This window comes from Magnolia sinica, chromosome 14 (genome assembly GCF_029962835.1).
Source record: "Magnolia sinica isolate HGM2019 chromosome 14, MsV1, whole genome shotgun sequence".
Taxonomy (NCBI): domain Eukaryota; kingdom Viridiplantae; phylum Streptophyta; class Magnoliopsida; order Magnoliales; family Magnoliaceae; genus Magnolia; species Magnolia sinica.
In genome coordinates, this window is record NC_080586.1 from 11,749,981 (window position 1) to 11,773,115 (window position 23,135).

The following is a 23,135-nucleotide window of genomic DNA, read 5'->3' on the forward strand; positions in this document are numbered from 1 at the left end:
ATGGTCCAATGGAGAACATATTAAGGGGATGTTAGGCATCTCAACAAATAAAGGGTTATGGATTATTTAAAAAAAAATAAACTTTTAAACCATTTGAGAAGTGTTTATTTGTTCAAAAAGTAACCAATAAGCTTCAATTTTATAAAATGGGGAGAGTTTTTTTTTTTTTTTTAACCAAGCTTATTTAACTTATGGGATTGGCATTTTGATTAAATTTTAAATAAAATTTTCCTTACACTTTTTAAGTAATTTCCAACTTACCCTCTTCTCTTCTCTTTAAGTAGGCCAATATAATGAATGACCTATATTGAAGGTGGGACCCACATGATGAATGGTCTACATCAAAAGGTGAGCTCACATAATGCACAAGCAAATCAAAGGTGAGCTCCACATGATGGTTGGCCTGCATCAAAGTGTAGCACCATATGATGGATGATCCACATCAAGCGGACCCTACTTGATGGATGATCCACATCAAAGGTGGGACCCACATGATAGATGGTGGACATTGAATGTAGGACCACATGATGGAAGGTTGACATTAAAGGTGGGCCCACATGATGAATGACCCATATTGAAGGTTGGGCCCCACATGATGGACGGTCCACAACAAAGGTGGGACCTACATGGTGCATAGTGGATATCAAAGGAGGGTCCCATATGATGGACTATCCACATCAAGTGGGCCCCACATGATAGATGGTCCACAATAAAGGTGGGACCCATATGATGGATGGTGGACATCAAAGGTGGGCCCCTTATGAAGAAGGATTCGTATTGAACGTGGGCCCCGCATCAAGGTCAGCCCATGTAATGAATGGTTCACATCAAAGGTAGGCCCCACATGATGGATTACCTTCATCAAAGTGTGGCTTAGCATCACAAAACATGCACATCAAGTGGGTCCCATTTGATGGGCAACCCATATTAAATGTGGGACTCATATGATGGATGATGGTCATTAAAGGTGGGCCCATATGATAGTCGGCTGACATCAAAGTGGGCCCACATGATGAACAACCAATATTAAAGGTGGGGCCCACATGATGGAAAGCTAAGATTCGATGCGGAGTTTCTTGTCACAGAGATTGATTTTTGTAAATTTGATCGAATCAGATTAGATCTGTACGGATCATATGATCCCTGAGGCCAAAATATACAAGGCCCTAACTTCCAGATCGATCTAACCATTGGATGGGCTACACTAGTCAGATCTATAAGTGTTTAATAAGAAAAGCTCAAATTTCTGCGCAATTGTTTATATCACTTGGTATAAAAAGTTGATATAGGCCATCAGTGTATGTATGGTTAGATCCGCACTATTCATCCAATGATAATGGCAAAATATGTCAAGACCTCAAGAATCTAGATGATCCAATCATCCGATGGGACACCATGATCAATCATTTGCCATTCAATTTCAAAATTCACATGTAAATAAGTATATGAATGGTTTAAATTAGTAAATTAATGGGTCTTCTATGCTGTTTGACTAAGGAGTGAGCAATGATGGGTGTATATTTATATAAATTAGTTAAATGGACCCAAGACCCCTAACCAAAGAAAATCCCAAGAATAAAATTTTAATCGAGTTAATCTGAGTACCGTCAATCGATCTTCAATCAATTAATCGAGGTAATAAATTTCGTCCAACGATCTGTGTACCTTAAAGTATATTTTCTTGATTAAACGACATCAATTGACAACTATCTAAAGAGAATTTTCAAAAATCTAAATTTTGATAATTGAATTTAATGAACACATTATACATGAAAATTTTAATTACTTGGTCATTTAGGGTTCGACCACCTAGGATGTTAATTAAAGGCGGGCCCCACCGTGTAATATAACCGAATGAATAATAATATTGCGGGTATAATTGATAGAATTTCTGAATTCAAAACAACTTGATTACCACGTGGATTCTACACTACTAAACTTATATGAGTAACCCAACATGTCTCATTTTTATGAAATTTAAAATGAAATTATTTGTTTAATTGATTAATTGATGTTTTGATCTAAATGATGTTGATTCATGAAATTGTGTCACATTTTAATTTATATTCTCACATTTAATATCTGAAAAAAAAATAATGGCATAACATGCTTACATTTTGAATTAAGGCCAATGTTTATAATGAAATCATACATCATCCATCGTATCCGCTATCGCATCATCGATCCTACGGGCCCTCCTTAGAGGAAATGTCGATCCTGATAAAGCGTCATCAGATGCGAGTCATGCTCATGCCTAACGAAAGGTGGAAGCCTACCTAACGGGTGGAAGTGGGTTGACGATCTCCAACTTAAGGAGATTAATGATCACTCCATCTAACGCATTCATACATTATGTGCCTACATTTTTCCATTCAATATTTTATCCTATTTTAAATGCTATGTTTATGAACCATGCTGGATTATTTCACTAAGTTTGACCATCTTACCTTTTTATTGATGAAAAAACCATACATATAGGTCGTTAGCAGATGATGTGGCACATGATCCAAAAGGAGTCATTGAACCTAAACACGACACACGTGAAATGTGGCCGTACTTATCTGAAAATGAATTGGTAGTATTTGACCATTTCTAAATATGTAAGACTCGTATCCTAGTCTATACTATTCCATAGGCTCTCGCGGTCCTCCCGGTCGAATTCCGGCAACCCTCGACCTGTATCCAATGTTTGCAAGCGATCCCAAGCCGAGTCCTGCATACCGAAGTCGGCTCAACTTAAAACTTATACCCTAGCGACCGCGCTGTGGCCGCGACTCGCTCACCGATCCGATACTCGGGCCAGGAGATGTGGGCCCGCATTCATCTCGAGGAAAATGCCACGTATTGCGAATTTTAAAAGAATCTCTACGACCCGTCACATCAAATCAAGTCAAGTACACCACCCATACCCCTTGCCACCTCACCCTATCCCAAGTACAAACACTCACTACCTCTTTTCCATAAGTCAACTCTCTCTCTCCCTACCCATCCCTCTTTTACCAAAATTTCAAACAAACTCATACCTCTCCATCCCCTTCCTTACAACACTCATTCCACCCATCCCATATCAATCCATCATCTCTCTTTCTCTCTCATTCTCTAAGCAATCTCCCAACTCCCATGAGAGCTTCCAACGTCCCAGCTCTCTCTCGTGGCCCACTTTCCCACCCTCTCATCTCCCATCTCAACCATTCATTCTCCATCAACCTCCATTAAAATAAAAGGCAAGGAGCATAGGAGTCCAACGAGCTAAGGAAGAAGGCCGATAGGTGGGTGATCAACCGTTGATTTCAATTTTTAAGGGCCCACTTGTTGTGGGACCCACTTGATGTATGCATTGTATTAGGGTGGGCCTAATAGTGGTGGGGTCCCTCCCCTTCTCGTTTCTCTCTCTCTTATGGATGATGGTGTGTGTGTATGGCCCACCATAAAGTATGTATTTTATCCATGACGTTCACCGAGTGGCCCACATGGCAGTCCGTTTAGACGAGCCTGAATGTAAGAAAACACAAGTATCAATTTAATCCAGAGCTGATGTGGGCCACACATGTGGACCCCACCATGATGTACGTCTCCATCAGGCAGCAGTAGGGAGTGGGGACCACTCCACACGTGCTGACGTGTGGAGATGGCCCACTACGGTGCAGGCAACTCCAGTCTTCCATCCAGCGTCCGGAGAGTCTAAACGCTGGCACCTCACTCTCTCTCACACATGTGTGTGTGTGTGTATATCATATTACATATATATTTATTTTTTTATTAAATACCTGTCATGGTGGGCCACCCTCCCACCTGGGACCCACCTTTAACTTATGCAATCTGCACCGTCCAGATGGATCTGGATGGTGGATCTGGGCAGCCACATCCTCATTATATATATAATGTGTGTGTGTGTATATTATATTTAAGTATATAATATATAATACTATATAATATCCTATACTATAATGGTGGGCCATACCCACGTAGGACCCACTTGCATGAAGTGTGTCTGGTGCATCTCACAGTAGCTATTAAGCTGTTGTTTAACGTCACTAGTTCTGTGGACCCCACCGTATATGTATCTCATTCCACACCGTCCAGTAATCTGGACGGGTGGGACCCCACTCTGCTGTGTGTGCATCCAAACCGTCCATTCCTTTTACGTGTTAGGCCATGTATAAGGACCCCACACTGATGTATGCGTTACATCTGATCTGTCCATCCATTTAGGTGAGTCGGTTCTAATGCCCAGGGAGAAAAATAAGATAAATCCAGTTATCAGGTGGACCACACTGCAGAAACAGTGGAGTTGAACGTCTACCATTAAAACCCCTCTTAGGATTACAGAAGTTTTGAACCAATATGATATTTGTTTTTCTTCTAATCCAGGTCTTTGTGACCTTATGAACAGACTGGATGAGAAATAAACCCTATGGTGGGGCCCACTGGAATCTTAATTGTGGGACCCTGTATCACCACTGTTAAGTATAGTATGGTCCAGATGATCTTTAGATATGATTCATTTTTTTATAATGATCTCTAACAATGGATGAATGGTGTATTGGAATCGGCCCATTTGATTCGGCCCATTGATTCGGCCCATTGATTCGGCTCGTTTGATTCGACTCATTTGATACGACCCGATGTTATATATATATATATATATACGCATAGGCCTATGAGTAAGGCCCAATGTGATGCGTATTTGCCCCATAAGCGAGGTGTATGATGATGTGTATTAGACCCTTGTATAAGACCGTGGACCCATTATACGATTGACCCTATGAGCACTATTCCTTGAGAGCAATGTTGGTTAAAGATCCACATTGATGGGCACTGATGGTTAGAAGTCCACATTGTGACCTTCCCTTAGGCCTTATTAGGCCCTTCCTCGTCATTCTCTCATGGGTTAACCCAAACGCTTAGGCCCCATTGATTTTAATCGGTTCATCATCGGCCATCCATCTATGGACCCCACCTTATGCGAGGTTGATTATCGATGCCGATTATTGGTACCGATTGCCGATACCGGCTACCATTGCCGTTTATAAGTTTGTGACAGCATAACATTATGATACATGCTCATATGCATCATCTGTATGTTTGTTATGTAATGTGATTGGTCATTGCATATGCTATAGTGCAAGTAGTTTATGGGACTCCTTGATAGGTAAAGTTATCCCATATAAGCGCATGGTATGCACAGGATTGATGCAAGATTGGACTGCGTGACTCATGCACTTTATATTTGTGTGATTGTGATTACTGTATGCCCTAATGACATCAGGGTCATAGCCTCCACAGACACATCGTGGGTGGCCGAATTGGATACCGAAAATATTGTTTCTAGCATCGGGGCACCATAGATGTCCCTGGGTGAAAATTCCTAAACCCGATGAAACCAGAGGATGACTCCAACGTCGAGACCGAGTGAATACATGAGCGCACAAGGGTCGAATACCGAGAGGCCACGTCTCCCGTTGTGTCGTGGTCGGTTGGAAAGGGGTGTGGCCTTACCTGCCTGAGGGTAAGGGGCATTGCTAAGCTGAGTTTGACCAGCTCGTGAATGGGTCCGTTATCGATGTACCAAATAGGTATTGGCAGATATTGGCCAGGCGGATAGTAAGATTTCTTACGCTCACTTAGACTACGCGCTTGGGAAAGAGGCAGTGCCATTTTGAGTGTACTAAACCCCAGTGATTATCCAAAATGAGAATTATACTGATATTTGATGCTCTAATGATGAGCTGCATTGATATGTGGATTTGGATGAGGATTGGCATGCCTGAGTTACATCTCGCATCTCATGGTCTTGATATGGTCGATAGCATTTATATCTTGCACCGCATAGCCCTCGTACTACTAATTGAATTCATGTACCCATCAACATGATTCCGCATTACTCTGACATTGCATTCTGAGCACGTTCACATTACGCACACACTTATACCACCCTCTAAGCTTTTTATAAGCTTATGCATGATTGATGCGTGCATGTAACGCCAGGTCGCAATCATAGCTTCGTCGCAGTAGGAGCGTGCAGTTAGGCTTCAGGAGTTTCCGTTATTATCATTATCTTGTATTTCCCTTGTACTCAAAGTTTTTTATCATAGTGGATTTTGTAATGGTGTTCTTGTGGTTATTGTTCATGGGTTATGCTTATTACGAATCAAAATCATGTTTGAAATCCTCCTTGTAGATCACAGGATCGGAACCTAGTGTATGGGTGTCAAGAGCCAAGAATGGGGTACTATGGAGGCTGCTAGTGTCGGATTCGGCGATCGAAAATTTTGTGGGCCCAATTTCTGAGTTTGGGGCGTGACAAAATATTTAGTTTATTCGTTAGAATAGTTTGATTGACATACAATGCATATTAGCATTGATTGTAGAGTTTTAAGCAATTATTTAGATTTATTTGAACGAGACATTATGAGTCTGGAATAAACATATTTTTAGTAGGATAACAAATGAATAATGGTTAAATTTTATGTTATTTAAATGGTCGTGAAGATTTATATATACATGTTTGATTGGTGCTAAGTATTCTTTATGCGTGATTAGAATTCGATGAAATTATGTGGAACTTATAATGAATGTAATTCTCACATCTTATTAAACAGATCAACAGATGAAGTTAGTACACTTTTTGTACAATTTACAAACTGAAACTTGGGTCTGAGGGTGCCCGTACCCGAATTTTGGGGCACGACATCTTCACTAGTAATAACATTGATGTAAAAAGTTTATGATTTTTGGGTTCCTCGGTAATATCATGGTAAAACATTGTTGGCTTGTGCTGTGGGCCAACCATTGCACATATCATCATGCTATCCATGTATTTAAATCATTAACTTAGGAATTGTTTATTTTGTAATATTATCATTGTCTATAATTAATTGTGTTGATAATATGTGTAACTTAAAAAATAGAACTACTGAGTTAACTGCTCGCTCTGACCTGGGACGGTGTTTTCAAATACCGACCAAACAATACTATTGATGCAGGTACCATCAAGACCGTGCGAGACATAGTGGACCCTGTTGATGACGCTCTATACTTCCATTTATTAGATGGGTAGGATTAAGCAGAGTGTCTTGCTTTTCTCCTTTTTGCACATTTTGAGGATCTATATTTTAGAGTCTCAGGCTAGGTGGACTTCGTTAGTTATTTTGTAAAATATTTATTGTGACTTGTGTAGTGCCCATTTGGGCGAACACCACTTTTAAAATTGTACATTTTAAATATTAATCATCTATTTATACGTTTAATTATCTCTGCTTAACTTTTGATGTCATTGATTTAAAGTTACTCTAATTTTATTTTATTTTTATCATGTGTGAATGTTAAGCGGAATGCACGGGTATGTGAGAACTCACCCACGTGCATTTTCGTTAGGTTCACACTCAAAAACTTGGGATCGAAGTCTCCGTCATTAGGTGTTGATTTTCGGGGCGTGACAATGATGTTAGATTCTAATAACACCTTAATGCCCATCACAAAGACAGATATATACATACGGTGATAATGACAGTCTATATTGTTGTCATCACTATATGTTAGAAAAGAATACGTAATCAACTTTTATCCTCCATAGTTAATGCACAGTCAACTCTAATGCAAACTGTAAACAGAGATTGCAAAATTAAAAGGATTGAACGGTGCATCAGAGATGGGAATAAAAAAATCTAGAATTAAAATCATACCTAGTTGAAATACCATCTTTAAATTTTAGTAGTCAGAATCTTCCACACCTTACACCCTTAGAGAAGCACCAGGATAAGAAATCAGCTTTAGACGTGTGTAGGTTTGGGATCCAATTGAGTTTAAATAGTTGCATATGAATGAAATCTGAAACCCATTGAAACTCCTCTCCTTTAAGGTTCCACGTGATTTTTGGCATTCCTAATCCATTAAGAAGACTATGCATGTAATGCAGTTAAAGCATACTACCTCATACGAATCTTGAATTGATCATAATTATAGTGGCTTCACCAGTATGCTTTATTATAATATCCATTCCTTAGGAAGATTCAGACCATTGATCAATTAGGCCCACCTTATACACCTTATAAAACTCTCACATTTGTTTCCTTTTAGTTACACGACAATTATACATGCCTCCTCCCTCTTATTCAGGGTGATAATATAAGAACATTGGGTCAAGTCGATTTTATACTATGTTAAGGTTTTCTTTTTACACACGCATAAACCCATGACCGATCATCATTGTTAAAACCACCCTCAGTGTTGAAACCACTTTATCTGCCAATGAGCCACCGGTTGGATTCCAATTTACCATATATATAACATAATAATTTATGAGTTTGGGTTGATTTTGGATAGGGTAGATTTCATGAATGTTAGGTCATTACTTCCATGTTAGAGAAAGTGACCCTGGTCCAAGCTTGTGTGAGGTACCCAAGCTGTTTGGATTAAAAATCATGAGTCACCGTTTTAATGTACCATGAACCAAAAATTCTATTATTATAGAATTATACCATTGGATTGATAGAATTTTGGGCCATTTGGATACCACCTAATTAATAAGATATAATTTCGGACCATTTGAGATAAGTAAGTTTGGTTTACGATCAATTATAAGTAGCTATTTTGTTTAAAGTTACTTAATCACTTCAATTTAATAAGTAGAAATCAAGATAAGTTACTTAAAGCATAAGTAGCTTAAGTGACTTAACATCCAAATGCTCCTATCTTGATTGCTTAAAACTAAAAAATATCTAATAATCTTGTTTTAGTAAACAAATCATCTATTAGAGGTTATTACTATTCAACTAATTTAATTTTAAAAGTGTGATGTGTTCGCCAACTTAGTCCTTTTAATTGAAAATGGATTGTCGGGTGACTGAAACGTCGAATGTCCCGGATGAACCGACCTAGCCATGTGTCGAGGTCAAAGACGGGTCATTGATGTACATGTTCTCCCAAATAACTTTCGAATAGGAACTGGATTTGATGAGGTTCGGAAACACCGAGTTTAGTGAGGCCATAACGTGGTCCAGCCTACGTGTGAGGTGAGCCAAGTACCTGAACCACTTTCAAACATGTTTTGTATGACCCTAATTTGATAGTGGCATATGGTCCAATGAAATCTCGGGCCTCATGGAACTCAATGTTTTCCTATCATTGCCAGATTCAGTTAATTTTAAACATGCTTTGCGTGGGAGTGGATTAGGTGAGGCCCTAACATGGTAATATTTGATTGGGTCATGTGTCACTCTCAAAGATGAGACACGTATGGTATGTTTGAAAGTGGTTCGGCATAGTGGAGCTAGACCAATCAAATATCGCCATGTCAAGGCCTTGCTCGACTTGGTCCTGCTTTGTATGGCATCATCTCTAAAAGCGCCATGTGAACCACCATGATGTATGTGTTTTATCCACTATCCATTCATTTTGCCTATACATGGCTCAAAATTAAAGCATATCCAAAGCTCAAGTAAAGACACCATAGTAAAAAGGGGTAGTTGAAAACTACCCAAGCAAGAAGTTTTGGATCATACTATATTTGTGTATTCCCTTCATCTATGCCTGTGTTCTTATGGACAGCATGGATGAAAAATAAACATTACCATGGCCTTAGGAAAGTTTTAATGCTAGACCTCATTACAGTAGTATTTCCTATGGTGTGGTCCACTAGAGTTTTGGATATACTTCAATTTAGGGTTCATGCCAAAAAATGAATTCAAAAAGTTGATAGATGACGTGGATAAAACACAAACCTTGTCCTTGTCCACATCCATCACAAGGATATACCCAACCATGTCAGCATTAATGGACTGCACATGCACAATTTTAAATGCCTAATTGCTAATCGTGGTCCTAGAATTTTAGTCACAGATTAGGTGAGTGCACGGTAATAATTTAAGGAGTCGATTAGGTGCGGCTTGGCCTCACCCAAGACGGTGTGGCCCTTACCATGGGGCCACCTTGATATTTGTATTTTTATATTCATGTTGTTCATCCATTTTTCCATATCATTTTAAGGCATGAATCAAAAAAATAAAAAGATCCAAATTTCAAGTGGACCATACTAAGGGAAATAGTAGTTGATTAATCTCATAATGTTTATTTGCCATCGAACGTGATAAGGTCACGGAAACGCTAGTGAAGGAAAAAAAACAAATCTCAGCTTGGTCCAAACAAACAGCTGGGGCTGCACCTGACCCGCTCCCAACAACTTAGTGGCTGAGACTCTTACTGTGGGCCCACCTTGATGTATGTGTTGTATATCCACACGGTCTAACCGTTCTGGTAGCTCATTAGAATATGACCCCGATAACTAAGCAGACAAATGGTGATGATTGAATACCCACCGTTGAAAACTTCCTGAAGTTGTACCGTAATCCATGCCCATGAAATTCACCACCTAATCAATGCCTTATGATGCCATGCAAACTGACCGTTTGATCAAAGGAGATCCACTTGGGTAACAAATGTACGAGGACTGCAAATGGACAGAAAAATCTAACGGCCTGGAATGGGAGCGGATTAGGTGCTGCCCCGGCTTTACCCAACACGGTGCAGACCTGAGCGTGGGGCCCACATTGATGTATGCATCGAACATCCATTCCATCCGTTTTCCAGCTTATTTTAGGGCATGAGCCCGCGAAAGAAAAAAATCCAAATCTCAGCTGGACCACACCATAGGAAACAGTGGTGACTGAACGTCCACCGTTAAAAACTCCCTGGGGCCCACCTTAATGCCCACCGTAATGTTTGTCTGCCATCCAAACCTGTTGATAAGGTCACAAAGACCAGGACGAAGGGGACAAAAAATAAAAAACAAAAAATATATCAGCTTGATTGAAAGCATCTGTGGCCTACAAGTTTTTAATGGTTATCACCACTGTTTCATGTGGTGTGTTCCACCTGAGATTTGAATCGCTTCGTTTTTTAGATCTATTCCGAAAATGAGATGTCAAAGAAGAAGGACAGGTGGATGCACAATAAATCCAGCATGATGGCCCCACGGTTAGTGCCAAACCGTGGGTAGGCACAAATTTATTTCTATGCTGGGGCCTAAAGAGATGTCTTTGACAAATCCACTCCGTCCATCTGTTTTTAAATACTAGAATAGGACAGAAATATTTAAAAAAAAGTAAGATCCAAAAGTCAGGTGGCCCATAACACACGAAACAGTGGGGATTGGACGCTTGGGGTGAAAGAAGTTTTGTATCAGAATAATATTTGTGCCTACAGATTATCTGAGTGGTAATAATCCTATTAACGGTTTGGATGGAATATAAACATCATGGTAAGCTCCAGAAAGTTTTCAACGGTCGACGCTTCCGTTCCCACTGTTTTGTTTGGTATGCCCACCTGAGTTTTGGATCTTTCTGATTTTTATAATAATATCTTATTGTGGTCTTTCAAAACAGATGGACGGAATGGATTTGTCAAGAACGGTCTGTGGTGCGACACAATAGGTCTGTTAACCTGCCGGGCCTGGGGTTGTTCGTGGCCTGGATTTTAAACTGTTTCGGGCCTATCAGTCGGGCATGTCCTATTCAAAATTCTGATTTCAACAGGCCGAGCTCGGCCCATTGAAAGCCCATGAGCGGATTCGATGTTACCCGGGTAACACCATAGTGGGTGTTATCCTCTTACATCCACACCGTCCATACATTTTTATAAAATTGTAACTCATTTTAGTACGTAATCCAAAATTTTGAAATAGATCCAAATATCTGGTGGAACATACCATTGCAAACAGTGGGGAGTGAGCCTTTTTTGGAACACAAACTTTTTAAGGCCTGTTTGGCCAGTTGCATTGGAAAGTATTCGGTGGGATGAGAATCAAAAAACATGATTATTACCCATCGCTAGAGCTGGGCATCGGACCGAGTCGGATCGGATACGGTCCAACCCGACCCTAATCGAAGTCTGCATAGCTTGACCCGAACTCGAACAGATCCGGTACCGGATTTGAGTCATCTAACTCAAACAGATCCGAATCCCTAATAGTCTGAACCAATCCGATTCCGACTCGGTCAGAAAAACTGAGTCGGATCCGATTGGGCGAGGATCGATCGTCCATTTTTTCAATGGTGTGGAAATTTAGCGTCAACCCTTCAAATGATCTGAAAAAACTGATGAACGGTGTGGATAAATTAAAAAAAGATTTAAAACGGTCCCACGTAGTTTACCAAATGGAATAAAAAATCTCACCGCAAAAGCTTCCTGAAGAAGCTTTACTTCATGACGGGAAGCAGATTGCCTAGTCTGTACAGTAAGCGTACTGAGTAAACTCAGTGGGCCCTAGTGACATTCATGCATTGTATCCACTCCGTCTATCTCTTTTGAAACGTAATTTGAGGGCATTATCCCAAAATGGAGTACAAACCTCAAATGGACCACACCACCAGAAACAGTGTGAATTGAACATCGACCGTTGAAAAATTCTTCGGGACAATATAGGGTTTAGATCAAGCTAGCTGATATATGTGTTTTCCCTTCATCCATGTCTTTGTGATCTTATGAACAGGTTGGATGACAAATAAACATCATTGAGGGCCTTAAAAAATTTCCAACGGTTGAAATCAATACTTCCACTTTTTCCAGTGGTATGGTCCACTTGAGCTTTGTATATACATTAATTTTGGGTTGAACCCATAAAATGATCTGGAAAAACGAATGGACGGCGTGGATGAACTACATGCATTCGCGGTGGGCCCAACCGAGTTTACTCAGTACGATAAGAGCGTACGAGTAACTCAGTACGCAAGTACTGCCTATGTTCTTAGCTCACGCCAGCTATATAATAGCTTTAGGTACGTGTTGTGCCAAGACGAGCACTGACGGTCCTTGAACTCCGTGTTGTACGAACGGTTCAAAGGAGATCAAAGTTACATGGCCCCACAGTGATGTATTTATTATATCTATACCGTTCATCTATTGTTAGAGATCATTTTAGAGCATTATCCAAAAAAATGAATCAGATCCAAAGATCATCTGGACCACACCATAAATAGCAGCAGAGATGATGATTTTCACCGTTAAACAATTTGTAGGCCCACCATAATGTTTATTTTCCATCCAATCTATTCATAAGGTCACAAAGACCTGAATGAAGTGGAAAAACAAATTTCATGTTGATCCAGAACTTCTGTGAACCCAACAAGGGTTTCAATGGTAGACGTTCAATCCCCTACGGCTTTTCGTAGTGTGGTCCACTTAATAGTTAATTTATCTTATTTTTGTCTTAAGCCTTAATAAAATATTGTCAAATGGATGGACGGTTTGGATATAACACATACCTCGTGATTAGACCCACGGAACTTGCTAACGTCCGCTTCCGTCTCTGAATCTGACCGTCACGCGTCTCTGAATCTGACCGTCACGCTTGTAAACACCGTATGCAAATCTTCTTCTTCGTCGATCAATCTCTGCTGCGTCGTTCTTTCTCTCTCTTCCGTAAACAGCTATCCACCGTATAGCAGTGTATATCTTTTCGACAGAGAAATCTCTGAAACTCAACTGCAGAAAAAAAGGTATTTAATCTACCATAGGATATGTAAGTAGTTTTTTTCTTGCCTTAATCTTCAACAAAAAGGGAGAGAGAGAGATAAACAGAGATAAAGCGAGATAGAGAAAGATAGAGTGGGGAGCTCAAGTGTATATTGAGCGGGTTTTTTTTTGCGCCAAATGAAAAGCCAAAGATACGGGGATATTTTGTAAAATAGAGGGCTATTGACATTCCGGGTCGGGTCGAGTCGGATCATTTCGGTCCGGATTTTCGGATCGGTTCTGTCCGGATACACCACTATCCGAATTCGACCAGAAAAATGATCGGATCTGAATGGACAGACTCGATCAGAGCCGATCTAGGCCGTCGGTTCTGTTCGGAACGGTACTGAGTCGAGTCGGATTGGGTCGGATCCACCGGATCGGGTCCAATATGCCCACCTCTACCCATCGCTGGGATTGTTCCCTGTTACCACGGATAAGCTTAATTCCCCTGCTATGTTTGTAACACGGTGGTACATTGAAAGGATATACCCACGATCATTTGAAACTATTGAGAATAACACGCATGTGTTATATCTAAACCGTTCATTTGTTTTGTTACCTCATTTTATGAGATGGGCCTAAAAATGAGGCAGATCCAAAACTTATGTGGTCCCAAAGAATTTTTCAACGGTAAGTATTCAATCCCCTTTGCTTTCTATGGTGGGGTCCACTTGAGCTTTAGATCTACCTGATTTTTTGGCCCATGCTCTAAAATGATCTCGAAAAATGGGTGGACGGTGTGGATATAGTCCACCCATCATGATGGGACCTACACAACTTGCTAAATTGAGTGAATTGGCACGGAACCCAATACGATTCCATCTAACCTACTTTCAAGATTTTCCACTCTTCCCAAACATGGAGTGGAACTGGCACAGGACCAGATGCAATTCATCCCACCTCAGCCCATCTAATCCAGCCGGCCAAACAGGCCCTTAGATCAAGCTGATATTTATAGTTTCCCTTCGCCTAGGTCTTTTTGACCATCCACGATGTGCTATGGAGGCTATGGCCCTGATGTCGTTAGGGCATACAGTAACTACAATCACACAAATGCAAATGCATGAGTCACACTATCATTCATGCAACAGTCCTGTATATACCATGCACTTATACGAGGCAACTCCGCCTATCAGGGAGCCCATAAATAGTCTATCCAAAGATATATGCTATGATCGGTCACCCTCACATCAGGCATACATATGGTGCGAATGATCATGAATCATGGATCTATACTAAACATGTATAAAGGGATGGACTCTAGATATAGTGGAGATGGGCCTAGACGGCCTACTTACCACAAGTTTGGGACTGTCAGTGGGCCTTAGGGAGAGACATCAAACCAACATTGCTCCCAAGGCACTATCGCTATAGGGGTCAACACATAAATCAAGAAATGGGCCTCATGTACATCCCATTGGGCCTCTAATACATCGAATGGACCCCATGCATGGGTCTCGTATGCATATATCAAGGTAGGCCTCAATGACGGGCCACAAATGCATCCACGTGGGCCTAGTCACATGGGCCTGCATACATCACAATGGGCCTCATAAAATGGGCCTTAAATTATCTCCAAAATGGATGGACAGTTGGATGAAACACATGCATCATGATGAAGCCCACTCTAATGGAGGGTATGGTTTACAACACATACATCAGTGGGTCCCATGAGGGGCCTACCATAATGTTTATTTCCCATCCAACCCATTGTTAAGGTCATTCAGACCGGGGCCCACAGAAATGTTTATTTTTCCAAGCAACCTAGGGCCCAACGTAATGTTTATTTTCCAACCAACTGTTCATATGGTCATGTGGACCCGGGTAGGGCCCACTACAATTTTTATTTATCACCCAATCTATTCATAAGGTCACGTGGGCCTGGATCATTTGACATCCAAACTATTCATGAGGTGATATGGGCCTGGATAGGGCCCACTGAAATATTTATTTTCCATACAACGTGTTGAGGGGTTGTGTGGGCCAAGGGCCCACTGAAATACTTATTTTCCATACATCCTGTTGAGGGGTTCACGTGGGCAGCGAGCCCACTGCAATAATTATTTCACGTCCAACCTGTTGAAGAGGTCATTGGACCTTGGGGCAGATGTGGGGCCCACCGAAATGTGGTTCACAAATCCAGCCCATCCATTATGTGAGTCCCACCTAACTGACGGTCCATGCCAAGTTTCAGCGACATCCAAAACTCAGGTAGGCCCCACCAAGCGATTTTATATGTTTAGACATGTCTTCACATGATTCTAGATGGTATGGCCCGCCTGAGTTCTGTTTACGGCTGATTTTTGAGATGGATGGGTGGTACGTGGGGACCCACCGAATGCATGGCCTTGATGTTCGAAACACATCACGTGGGGCCCACAACTGGAGCCGTGAGGCCCCAGCGTCCGCCCGCTCGTCGCTGCTGCAGCAGCAGCACTGCTGCTTTGAAAAAAAAATTTTATTACTATATTTTTTTTTTGTTTTGAGGCCCACCAAGATGTGATTCACAATCCAGCCCACCCATCATGTGTATCCCACTGTTCTACCCGTCCCGTCCTAGTTTCACCTGCATCCGAACTTCAAGTGCGTCCCACCGAGTATTTTTATGATCGGCATGTCTTTACATAGTTTTAGATGCTATGGCCCACCGATGATCAGATCGCATTAAAATTTTGGTTCAACGCCTAAAGAAGACGGAGAATAGATTGGACGGTGTGGATCACATACATACATCAAGGTGGGGCTGCATGAGCATCTACTAAAAAGTAACCTTTTCTTCCTTTGCTTTTTTTTTTTTTTTTTTTTTTTGTTTTGCTAGCCATGCCTACGTCCAGCGTCTCTGGACGCTGGACGGTTTGGGTAAACACTGCCTCATGGTGGGTCCCACGCGTGAGTGGCCCTTGTTCATCAAGGTAGGTCCCACATGATCATGGCCTACCATATATATAAATATTAATAAAATATTATAATATATCGTTTACTCTAAATAGGGGGGGGCTCTTTCCTAAAATGAGGTGGGCCAACTTATTTGATGGATGGAGTAGATATAATATATTGGTGGGGCCCACTACATTCTAAGGAAGAGAGAAAGAGAGGGAAAGAGAGAGAAATAGAGAGAGCTAACCGGTGATATAGAGGAGGGACCCCGCCACTATGGGCCCTCCATTTCATACATGCATACATCAAACGGGTCCCACCACATGTGGCCCAAAAATATAGGAGAAATGACGGTGGATCACCCACCTTTAACCCTCCTCCTTGCTCCCTTGGCTTCAAATGCACCTTTCCTATACCTTGGATGGTGGATGATGGGGATTAATGGTGTGGATGAGAGATGGGAGGGTGTAGATGGATGATGGAAGGTGGACCACACTTGTGGTTTGGGAGAGGAGTGTTGGACGTGAGAGGCTTGGTTGCTTGGAGAGATTTGAGAAAATGAGAGAGAAAATGAGAGGATGGGAGTGATATGAGGTGATGGAGTGATGGGTGTAATTAATGAAGCATGGGTTTGTTTGAAAAGTGAGTAAAGGAGGGATGGGTGAAGAGAGAGAGAGTTGACTTTGTGAAGAAAGAGGTATGGGTTGTTGTACTTGAGATAAGGTTGCATTTAATGATGATTGATGGGACTTATTGCGTAGAGATTCCCTCGAAATCCGCAACGCGCGGTGTTTCTTCGTAACGCAGATCGGCATCTCTTGCCTGGGTATCGGTTCAGTCGCAAGTCACGGCGTTGGAACGCGGCGACGGTCGAATAAGTTTCAGCTCGAGCCGACGTCGGTGCGCAGGAACTGGCTTATGATCGTGCGCAAACACCAAATATGGTGCGGGAAGCCAACGGAATGGTACGGATTAGGACACGGGTCTTACATGTTCTCCCAAATAACTTTCGAATAGGAACTAGATTTGATGAGGTTCAGAAACACCGAGTTTAGTAAGGCCATAATGTGGTTCAGCCTACGTGTGAGGTAAGCCGCGTACCTGAACCACTTTCAAACATGTTTTGTATGACCCTAATTTGATAGTGGCATATGGTCCAATGAAATCTCAAGCCTCACCGGACTCAATGTTTTCCTATCATCACCGGATTCAATTAATTTTAAACATGCTTTGTGTGGGAGTGGATTAGGTGAGGCCCTAACATGGTAATATTTGATTGGGTCATGTGTCACTGTCAAAGATGAGACACGTATGGTATGTTTGAAAGTGGTTCGGCGGAGTGGAGCTAGACCAATCAAATATCGCCATGTCAAGGCCTTGCTCGACTTGGTCCTGCTTTGTATGGCCTCATCTCTAAAAGTGTCATGTGAACCACCATGATGTATGTGTTTTATCCACTATCCATTCATTTTGCCTGTGCATGGCTCAAAATTAAAGCATATCCAAAGCTCAAGTAAAGACACCATGGTAAAAAGGGGTAGTTGAAAACTACCCTAGCAAGAAGTTTTGGATCATACTGTTATTTGTGTATTCCCTTCATCTATGTCTGTGTTCTCATGGACAGTATGGATGAAAAATAAACATTCCCATGGCCTTAGGAAAGTTTTAATGCTGGACCTCATTACAGTAGTATTTCCCTATGGTGTGGTCTACTAGACTTTTGGATATACTTCAATTTAGGGTTCATGCCCTAAAATGAATTCGAAAAGTGGATAGATGACGTGGATAAAACACATACCTTGTCCTTGTCCCCATCCATCACAAGGATATAACCCATCCATGTCAGCATTAATCGACTGCACATGCACAATTTTAAATGCCAAATTACTAACCGTGGTCCTAGAATCTTAGTCGCAGATTAGGTGAGTGCATGATAATAATTTAAGGAGTCGATTAAGTGCGGCTTGGCCTCACCCAAGTCAGTGTGGCCCTTACCATGGGGCCCACCTTGATATTTGTATTTTTCTATTGATGTTGTTCATCCATTTTTCCATATCATTTTAAGGCATGAATCAAAAAAATAAAAAGATCCAAATTTCAAGTGGACCATACTAAGAGAAATAGTGCTGATTGAATGCCCACCGTTAAAAACTTCTTAAGGCCCACCTTAATCTCATAATGTTTATTTGCCATCCAACGTGATAAGGTCACGGAAACGTTATTGAAGGAAAAAACAAATCTCAGCTTGATCCAAAAAAACAGATGGGGCTGTACCTGACTCGCTCCCAACAACTTGGTGGTTGAGACTCTGACTGTGGGCCCACCTTGATGTATGTGTTATGACGTAATCCGTGCCATGAAATTCATCATCCAATCAATGGCTTATGACGCCATGCAAACTGACCGTTTGATCAAAGGAGATCCACTTGGGTAAAAAATGTACGAGGACTGCAAATGGACAGAAAAATCTAACGGCCTGGAATGGGAGCGGATTAGGTGCTGCCCCGGCTTCACCCAACACGGTGCAGACCTGAGCGTGGGGCCCACCTTGATGTATGTATTGAACATCCATTCCATCCGTTTTCCAGCTTATCTTAGGACATGAGCCCGCGAAAGAAGAAAATCCAAATCTCAGCTGGACCACACCATAGGAAACAGTGGTGATTGAACGTCCACCGTTAAAAACTTCCTGGGGCCCACCTTAATGCCCACCGCAATGTTTGTCTGCCATCCAAACCTGTTGATAAGGTCACACAGACCTGGACGAAGGGCACAAAAAATAAAAAACAAAAAATATATCAGCTTGATTGAAAGCATCTGTGGCCTACAAGTTTTTAATGGTCTATCACCACTGTTTCATGTGGTGTGCTCCACCTGAGATTTGAATCGCTTCATTTTTTAGATCTTTTCCGAAAATGAGATGTCAAACCAGAAGGACAGGTGGATGCACAATAAATCCAGCATGATGGCCCCACGGTTAGTGCCAAACCGTGGGTAGGCACAAATTTATTTCTATGCTGGGGCCTAAAGAGATGTCTTTGACAAATCCACTCCGTCCATCTGTTTTTAAATACTACAATAGGACAGAAATATTTTTTTAAAAAAAGTAAGATCCAAAAGTCAGGTGGCCCATAACACACGAAACAGTGGGGATTGGACGCTTGGGGTGAAAGAAGTTTTGTATCAGAATGATATTTGTGCCTACAGATTATCTGAGTGGTAATAACCATATTAACGGTTTGGATGGAATATAAACATCATGGTATGCTCCAGAAAGTTTTCAACGGTCGACGCTTCCGTTCCCACTGTTTTGTTTAGTATGCCCACCTGAGTTTTGGATCTTTCTGATTTTTATAATTATATCTTACTGTGGTCTGTCGAAACAGATGGACGGAATGGATTTGTCAAGAACGATCTGTGGTGCGACACAATAGGTCTGTCAACCTGCCGGGCCTGGGGTTGTTCGTGGCCTGGATTTCAAACTGTTTCGGGCCTATCAGACGGGCCTGTCGTATTCAAAATTCAGATTTCAACAGGTCGAGCTCGGTCCATTGAAACCCCATGAGTAGGGCTGAAAGTCTGGCGGCTTGGGTTGGGTTAGTGCTCAACCCTAGCCCAACCCAATGTTCCTATGCCTCAGCCCTAACCCAACCCAACCTAATATCGGGTTGCAAATTCTCAACCCAAGCCCAACCCAAGCGGGCTCGGTCGGGTTGGCAAGTTGGCCGGGTAGATATATGCTAATATTTTCATTATTACATTAGTCTATTATATTTTAAATTTACATCTTATTTTTATACCTACAATTTTATTAAATATATATGTTGTTATTTACCATAAATAAGTTCATTTTTTCTAAACAAACAAGCTAAAATATATGATAAATATTCCTTTAAAAGTCTTATCATGTATCAAACAATTTATTTGGGAGAGAGAACTCTGGCATATCTTGTTGGCTTTAGCAGTCATAAATGACGTGGACCAATGAAACTCGACGATATTGAAATTTCTTGTGCCTTCAACATAGATGATCCGCACTCAATTATAATTAATTTATAAAGAATTTACATATTGATCGGGTTCGGATTGGGTCGGGCAGCCCGAGACCTTAACCCGAGCCCAAACCAAGTTTTATCGGGTTGGTGTTTGTATAGCCCAAGCCCAAGACCAAACCCTTACCGGATACATCCTACCCAAGCCCAACCCAATGTCGGGTCAGTCACGAGTCGATCGGGTTGAACCCGGGCCGACTCGTGACTAGATTCGAGCGGATTCGATGTTACCCGAGCAACACCATAGTGGGTGTTATCCTCTTACATCTACACCGTCCATACATTTTTTAAAAATTGTAACTCATTTTAGGACGTAATCCAAAATTTTGAAATAGATCCCAATTTTGGTGGAACATACAATTGCAAACAATGGTGAGTGAGCTTTTTGTGGAACACAAACGTTTTAGATCAAGCTGATATTTATAGTTTCCCTTCATCGAGGTCTTTTTGACCTTATCAACTGGTTGGATGGAAAAGAAACATTACGGTGGCATTACTGTGGGCCCTTAGAAGTTTTTAATGGTGGGTGTTCAATCACCACTATTTTCCATAGTGTGGTCCACCTGAGATTTGGATCTGTTTAATTTTTAGCACCTCATCCTAAAATGAGCTGAAAAAACGGATGGACGGCGTGGATGTACAACAAATAATTAAGGTGGGCCCCACGTTAAGGATAACACCTACCGAGTGTTACACGGGTAACACCTAATCCGCTCCCCACTCGAAGAATGTCCCAAAACGATTAACTGGTCAAGACAATCTTGATATGAATTACCAACCGTAAAACAACAGAAGGGCAATTTCGTCATCCGAAATAGTCGTGTGGCCCACTTAAAAAAATCAACCGTAGCCGTCCCTATCAATCTACCGCATCCTACGGTGGTACCTCTCAACCAAATCGAGGAAGAACAGTCAAAAATTATAAATAAACTGCGGCATCCAAGAACCTTCCGCCGCTTTGCTCTCTCTCTCCCCAATAAAGCCCCTCTTTCTCTCATCTCTTCGACGCTCCTTTCTTCGAAATTAAAAATCGCAATCGGAGAAAATCGCAAATGGAGAACGAGCCAAACGGCATCCCAAGGGGCTACATCCACGCCCCAAAAAGCTACGCGCTCAGCGGCAAGATCATGCTCAGTGCTATCATCATCCTCTTCACTGTCGTCGTCCTCATCCTCTGCCTCCACATCTACGCCCGTTGCTTCCTCCTCCGCCGCCGGCGCAACCGGTTTCTCCGCCGACGATCCCGCCTCCTCTTCGCCTCCGCAACCCACCAAGCTCCCTCCGGCGGCCTCGATGCCGCCGTTCTCAGATCGCTCCCCGTCTTCGTCTTCTCCCCCCAAACCCACCCGGACCCGCTAGAATGCGCCGTGTGCTTATGCGAGTTCGAGGAGAAGGAGAAAGGTCGGCTGCTGCCCAAATGCAACCACAGCTTCCACACCGGTTGCATCGATATGTGGTTTCACTCCCACTCCACGTGTCCGCTCTGTAGATCGGCCGTGAAGCCCGATATATCGGATTCGCCGCGTAACGTTTTTCAAAACCAGATCGAGATTGTGGTATCGGTAGAGACAGAGACAGAGCGAACTTCAGAAGCTGGCCCGAGTTCTGGGTCTGAAGAAACAGGCTCTTCTTCTTCTTCTTCGTCGACGTCGTCTTCGAATCCAGGTTCTTCTTCTTTTAGGAAGAAGGCTTTAGGGTTTGTAGGGATGGGGATTGAAGTGCCGAGGAGGAACGAGAGCTTTAAAGGGTTGGAGGAGGATTTGGTGGTTGGGTCGCCGTTGAGATCTCCAGGGAGTGGGATTCTTGCGTTGAGGAGGATTTTGAGTAGAGATAGAAGAGCCGGCGGAGGTGGTGGTAGCAGCTCTGCTGCTGAAATCGATGTTGAAAGAGGAGAAGAACAGGGCCAACCTCAAAGGTGAGGATTCTCTCTATGGATGTGGGCCCTTTGTGGAGTTGTTCCGTCATGTTACACGTGGCAGGTTTTCATGATCTTCCCTGATTAGGTTGGAATGTGAAGATTCAAAGTCGGTGATTTTTATTTTTTTTTCTTCTTTTAATGTTTAAATATATAAGTATCTCGAAATTGAGCTTGTAAATTAACTAGTTAAAATCGGAAATTGGGTTTATTTGTTTATTTATTTTTAATATTTGTGATTATTTCTGGAGTTTTGTTAGGCCCACACGCATGTGGCAATGTGGCACACGTGTTGAAAATCCGAGCAGTCCATCAGTAGGCCTACTCAGTAGATTTCTTATTGGACAAATGTAAGCAGTTTACGTCCCGCGGCTCTGTGGGGCCCACTGTGATGTACGGGTTTTATCTACGCGGTTCATCTAGTTTTCCAGATCACTTTTAAGATATGAACCCAACAATGAGGCAGCTCCAACGGTCAAGTGGGCCACACAGTGGGGATTAAACTCTCACCGTTGAAAACTTTTTGTGAGCGGCAGAAAATATTTGTGTTTTCCCTTCATCCCGGCTTCAACGGTGAGTTTCATTATCCCGCTGCTTCCTGTGGTGCGGTTCATTAGAGCATTGGACCTGCCTAAATTTTAGGCTCGTACCCTAAAATCATATGAAAGAGATTAGGGCTGAAAGTCCGGCGGGTTGGGTCGGGTTGGTGCTCAACCCTAACCCAACCCAATGTTCCTATGCCTAAACCGTAACCAACCCAACCTAATCTTCGGTTGGGA

General features: G+C 42.0%; 1 protein-coding gene across 1 annotated transcript; it reads left to right on the top strand.

The window, feature by feature from the left end:
* The first annotated feature begins 21,391 nt into the window (after positions 1-21,391).
* LOC131225540 (RING-H2 finger protein ATL2) lies at positions 21,392-22,586 on the top strand. The gene has a single exon (XM_058221077.1). It carries the CDS (start codon positions 21,494-21,496, stop codon positions 22,358-22,360), a length of 867 nt encoding a protein of 288 aa, XP_058077060.1. The 5' UTR covers positions 21,392-21,493; the 3' UTR covers positions 22,361-22,586.
* The last annotated feature ends 549 nt before the right edge of the window (positions 22,587-23,135 follow it).

Bases quoted from the DNA above. Each gene is read 5' to 3' on its own strand.
- LOC131225540 (XM_058221077.1), top strand. From the start codon at position 21,494: ATGGAGAACGAGCCAAACGGCATCCCAAGGGGCTACATCCACGCCCCA.